General features: G+C 56.9%; 1 protein-coding gene across 1 annotated transcript; it reads left to right on the top strand.

Moving 5' to 3' along the window:
- Positions 1-3,332: 3,332 nt before the first annotated feature.
- Positions 3,333-5,406, top strand: LOC129545066 (pancreatic adenocarcinoma up-regulated factor-like). Its single transcript, XM_055408866.2, has 4 exons — positions 3,333-3,363; positions 3,455-3,536; positions 3,763-3,868; positions 4,944-5,406. The coding sequence occupies exons 2-4, from the start codon at positions 3,482-3,484 to the stop codon at positions 5,281-5,283; spliced, it is 501 nt and encodes a 166-aa protein (XP_055264841.2). The 5' UTR covers positions 3,333-3,363; positions 3,455-3,481; the 3' UTR covers positions 5,284-5,406.
- Positions 5,407-5,917: the final 511 nt, after the last annotated feature.

The raw sequence follows: 5,917 nt of genomic DNA on the forward strand, positions 1-5,917 counted from the left end.
TTTCTCCTGCCCTCTCCCCAGCAGGGCCTTGCCCGGCAGCCCTATCCTGGACATCCAGGAAGTTCCCCGGAGGATGAGAGAAGCCGAGAGCAGAGTAGGGTGGGGCAGGGGTGGAGGGTCCCCTCGGGGTCAGCAGATCCGGCAGCAGAAGCAGCAGGAGGCCGCCCAGCCCCATGGCCCCTCCTCCTGCAGACCCTGCTCAGGGGTCAGCGTGCCCGGGGATGGCTGGCGGGCCCCTAACTAATGGCACCCGGCCCACCCCTCACCCCGGTCCTCTCGGGCTCCTGTCCTGCCCTTCCAGGGAGATGGCCGAGAGGAGGTCGGGGACAGCAGGCTCATCTGAGGCCAACCCCTCCTAGGAGCCGAGGTCTGCGGAGCTGGTCCAGCCTCCCTGGAGTGGACATGGAGCCACACCATCCTGCAGGCAACTCGTCACCCCTGTGTCTGGGAGACCCAGGCTCCAGTCACACATGAGCTGTACCTCAGAATAATTAAATAGAAAAGGAAATTACTCTTTACAGACAATTTGCAGCTAATTAGCAGAGGAATTGTAGAATATCACCGTGTTGCAATTTTTGCAATGATGTCCAGCAACTGCCTCCATCACCAAGGGATGAGCAAGTGACGCATACCTCCTGATAGAAGACACACCTGAGACTCCGAAGTATCTTGTCCAGAAAAATTGATTTGTATTTGCTCCAGCCTCTGGATACAAATATCAATTAGCAGGAAACACAGGAAAATAAGTTAGAGTCCGCACAGGATGGGTTACGAAGTGAAAGTTGGGCTCCCTCCAAATGTTACACAGGAACACAGGCTGAGTATGTTACAGCCCTGCCCCAACAGGGTGGGAGTTGGGTGATGGGGCCTTGGGAAGTCCTTATGTGAGAAGAGGGCCTTAGTGTGGGGCCCCCTCGATGGAATCAGAATCCTTGTAAAAGAGACAGCAGAGAGCTGGCTACGTCTGCCCTGGGAGGGCGCAGCAAGAAGCCAACTGTCTGCAGGGCAGGAGAGCTCCCCTGGGACGAGGGCTTGCTGCTTGTGTGTGCATGGTGTACACGAGTGGAGGAGCTTGTGCAAGCTCCTGTTGTCAGGAGAGCTGGCAGGTGTGTGTGTTTGAAGGTGTATCTGCCTGCAAGCCTGTGGTGCCTTTTGAGCTTCAGTTCAGTTCAGTTGCTCAGTCATGTCCGACTCTTTGCGACCCCATGGACCACAGCACTCCAGGCTTCCCTGTCCTTCACTGTCTCCCAGAGCTTACTCAAACTCATGTTCACTGAGTCGGTGATGCCATCCAACCATCTCATCCTCTGTTGTCCCCTTCTCCTCCTGCCTTCAATCTTTCCCAGCATCAGGGTCTTTTCCAATAAGACAGTTCTTTGCATCAGGTGACCAGAGTATTGGAGTTTCAGCTTCAGCATCAGTCCTTCCAATGAATATTCAGGACTGATTTCCTTTAGAATTGACTGGTTGAGCTTATGTGTGTGTATATGTGGGCTTCCCAGGTGGCACTAGTGGTAAAGAATCTGCCTGCCAATGCAGGAGACGTGGGTTCAATCCTTAGGTTGGGGAGATCCCCTGGAGGAGGGCATGGCAACCCACCCCAGCATGCTTGATTGGAGAATTCCATGGACAGAGGAGCCTGGTGGGCTACAGTCCTTAGAATTGCAGAGAGTCGGACGTGACTGAAGCCACTGAGCACGCATCACGTGTGTGTGCATCTCGAATAATCGTGTGCTCTGTGAAAATGCACCCCCTGTGCCCTTGGGCAAGTCCTGTCATCCCCTCCTTGTCCAGGCCGGCAGCCAACACTTCCTCCAACTCCCACCCCAGGTACTCTTCCTGGAGTCCTGGCCAGACAGACCTTCCTTCTGAGCTCAAACCCTGGCAGTCTGCAGAGAGAAGGAAGGCTCCCAAACTGGCAGCTTTTTCAGAAAAAGTGCCTGGCGCTGGGCTGGGGCAGGAACACAAGCCCCTCTGTGCCGCCTCTGGGCCCCTTCCTCCAGTAGCTGTACCTGCCAGTGTCCTAGGCCTCCTGCGTCTCCGCCTCCCCAGGAGGATCCGGTTCCCCAGGAGGGCTTCTCTGCCCCTTGCAGCCGGCTGGCCCTGCCCTTCCCCAGAGGCATCACAGGGCTGGAGGCCTCTGGGGGCGTGTGCAGAACTCTGGAGGACAGGTGAGGGCCTCACCTTTGCCACAGGAGTCAGGGGGGGCCTGAGCCCTGAGGAGCCTGTCCAGGGGGACCAGTGCAGGCCCAGAAGGAGGGGCTAGCTTCTGGACAAAGCTGCCCTCTGCTCCCTTCTCTGCAGAAAGGCTGGTTGTTGTCTGAAGCCCCCCAACCCCTGCAGCCAGGACCATGGACAGAGTGAGGTCTCTTCCCAGGTAGGGAAGAGGGAAGAGGGGTCCACCGGGAATCCTGACATGGTGGGTGAAGGGCCACACATTTCATGTTTCCAGGTCATAAAGTACATGGAACATGCTCCCCAGTGCCACTTCCAGCCTGGACACAGCCCCAGACTGTATCCAGATGATGAACCATAACACGTGTTTATGGACAATGACGTTGAAACTTCAGGGTTTTCCACTTGTTGCAAATTTTCTTGAAATTTACTCTAACCATATCAAAATGTAAACAGTATTCTAAGCACACAAGTAGTGGAGGAAGGAGAAACCCATGGAGGGTGGGGCTTGGCCTTCAGGCCATAGTGTGCTGACCCCTGGGTTAGCCACGTGGTGTGAGGTGGCAGCTAGACAAAGCCTCCACTGGACACAGGCCCCCAGCACTGCCATCCTGATGAAGCCAGGGTCCCCGGTTCCTGGTGGCCAGCTCTTCTCCTGTGAGGCCGTGCACACACCAGGCCATGCTCTGTGCCCCTTCTCCTTGTCACCATGGGGGTTCTGGATCCTGAACCGTGCTCTGCTTGACGTAGGAGCCCTGAGCCCCACGAAGCTGCTGCGGGCAGCTACCCTGAAGCACCCCTGTGAGGCTGACCCTGTTTGGTCAACTGGGAAGAGCTCTCAGGACACCTCCCCACCTCTGAAGTCAAGGTCAAGTGCAGGGGCCCAGAAGAGAGGCCCAGAGGTGAGAGCAAAATACCTGTCATTGTCTCCTTGTATTTGTATAGACTGCAGGGCCAAGGCAATAAACACGGCACATCCGGGAGCCTCCCCCTGGATGGCTCTGGGGTTTGCCCCAGGAAGAACCCCCACCCCCAGCTCCTTCCTGTCCCCTGGTGATCCCTTTGCTCCTTCCTCCAGGAGGGGGGCCGACAGGGCCCAGGAGGAGGGTATAAAGGGCCCAGTGGAGGGTGCTCAGGCACCACCAGACTCCCAGCACTGGGACAGGACCTCGAGACTCTGCAGGCCAGGTAAGACATCACCCCTCCCCACCGTGGTTGGGCCCACAAGGTCAGGGGAGGCCCCTCTCTGAGATGGGATGGCCTGTCCTCTTCTCCCCAGGAGCCCTTGACTCTCCAGCCAGAAGCCATGCTGCTGTGGCTGACCCTTGCCCTCCTGTGGAGCCCCACCTGCTGGGCAGGGGGTAAGTCTGGCTGGGGCTCCCCTGTCCAGAGCATCCCCCTGGAGACCACCCTCACCTCCCACCATCCAGGGCCCGGGGTCTGGGCCAGCTCTTGTCACAGACTAACACTGCTCTCAGACCTGTCCCCTTGTCTGGAGGGGCTGTGTCTTCTCCTGGACAGAAATAACAACACGTCACTATGTGTTTATTTTCTTTTCTCTTCCCCACCTGGCTCTCTCATTAATAGCTTTGTATGGGTATGGAGGAGGCTCATATTTCAGTACAACTAAAGACAATGAAAATGAGATCACTGGGATCAGAGTGTTCATAGGTATTGCTGGCATAATTAAGAGGTGAGTTGAGCAGGGCCCAGGAGCCCCTCACTGCGTCCCAGCCCCTGCCCCAGTCTCAGGAACCTGGGGAGGGGGCTGTCCCTCCTCCGAGCACCCACACTGGGGCCCTGATGTCTCTGGAGTCAGCTGAGGCCTTGGGGTCCTGGAGCCCCCAGCTGGCACCTTCTGTCTGTCCCTCTTCCTCTGCTGTTTACTCCCCTGCACCCCAGCCCTGTCCGCTCATCTCTCCTCCTGCAAGTCAGGCCTCTGCTTCCTGGGATGCCCGAAAGGGAGGGGTGCTTCTCCCCGCTGTCTCCTTTCAACCCCAACTCAGCTCAACCAGAAATGGTCTGTTTGAGAATGCCTATGGGAAAGCAGAAGTTCTGCCCAGGTTCGGGTCAAAGAGAAAAGGAAGGAGGGTCAGAGTGGACCACTGATTGAACACTAGAAGTGTAGAGGCAGCAAGCCCAGGGTGTTCCCCTAATGGTTAAATGGGGGCTTTGCTCCAGGCCTGGGATTGATATTTGCTCTGCATTTATGGGGCCCCAGGGACCCGGGGAGAAGGAATGGGCCAGAGCAGCAGGCACCCTGGGGGCCAGAGTGTGGGCGGGGCCTTGTGAGGAGGGGACACTCTGGGATGCACACTGAGGTGGGGGAAGGTCACAGAGACGGGTCACCTGCTCCTGGGGCCCCCACCTGGTCTAGTGCAGTGACTGGGGCTCCAAATACTGGGCCCGGGGTCAGCTCCCTGCTCTGAGCCAGGAGACCAGCTGTACCTCCTGAGGGTCCTGGTGACTGGGCACATTTGGGAGCTCACCTGATGGAAGATCTCAGTGACTGCTCCCCCAAATCAGTCCCACTTTGCAGATGAGCAATCTGAGGCCCGGAGAGACTGGTCAACAAGCCACAAATCACAGAGCTTGAAAGTGGCAGAGCAGGGGTTGAGACCAGGAAGGCACCAAAGTCACGTGCTCAGACACTTAAGCTGCAGTGACAGGCTGTCCTTGCTGGACATGGGGCAGGGGTGGTGTTTAGAGGATTGGGGATTTGCGGGTCACCCAGACCCTGGACCTTCAAAGCTCACCCTTTCTCCCAGTATCCAGGTGAGATTTGGCTCCTCCTGGAGTGAGAGATACGGAGCCCAAGGTGGGACCCCTCAGGAATTTGTCCTGCAGCCCGGTGAATACATTACAGGAGTTGATGGCTCCTACAAGATTTTCCTCCGGCACTTGGTCATCTACACTAGCTATGGGCGTGAGGCCACATTTGGAGAGAACGGTGGCAGGAGCTTTTCTGCCTTCCCTGATGGGAGTGAGAAAGTGCTCAGTGGAGTCTTCGGACAGCATAAGCTTCTGGGCATCTCCAGCATCGGCTTTGACTGGGATTATCCAATAGTACAGTTGATCTATGATCAAGAAACTACTACCCCAGAATAGCTTGGAACTGAGCCTAAGCTTGGTTAATGAGCACTCCTGGGTCTCCAGCGCTGGGCTGTGGGTTTCCTGCCAAGGCCGTCTGGCTGGTGGTGGGCACAAGTCACCAGGGGCCTGACTGCAGCCCTGAACCAGAATCCACCAATAAATCCAGCTTTTGCAGCTACAGTGGGTCCAGGGTGCTCCTTGGCCTGGGATGCAAACGAAGCCTTCTGAGCTCGTGGGGACAAGGCCTCTGGGGCAGAGCTCACTGAGCAGAGCTGCAGGAGGAGGCAGCAGGGGTCCGACACCCCAGGGCTGGGTGATTCTGACAGGATGCAGGGCCTGCCCATGTAGACCCCAGACTATCCCATAATCTGGGAGGATTGTGGGGGTCCCAGAGGCCCCATCCCTGCTCTCTTCTGCAAGTCCATGCAGTGGCCTATGCAGCCCAGGCTCAATTCCAGGATTCTCTGAGTGTGCAGGGGCTTGGAGAAGCCTCTCAATCATTCATTCATCCTTTCAGAACACAAATGGCAAACCCTGGCCGGCAAAAAGCTCCCTGGATTCCAGAGGAATAGAGAATGGGCCCTGCGCCCAGTTGGGGGCTCCCTATAAGGAATGGAGACAACTGGTGGTTTCATCTGCATTGACAGTG

Source organism: Moschus berezovskii, chromosome 27 (assembly GCF_049115385.1).
Source record: "Moschus berezovskii isolate FMDL1 chromosome 27, NW_MosBer_1.0, whole genome shotgun sequence".
NCBI classification, from domain to species: domain Eukaryota; kingdom Metazoa; phylum Chordata; class Mammalia; order Artiodactyla; family Moschidae; genus Moschus; species Moschus berezovskii.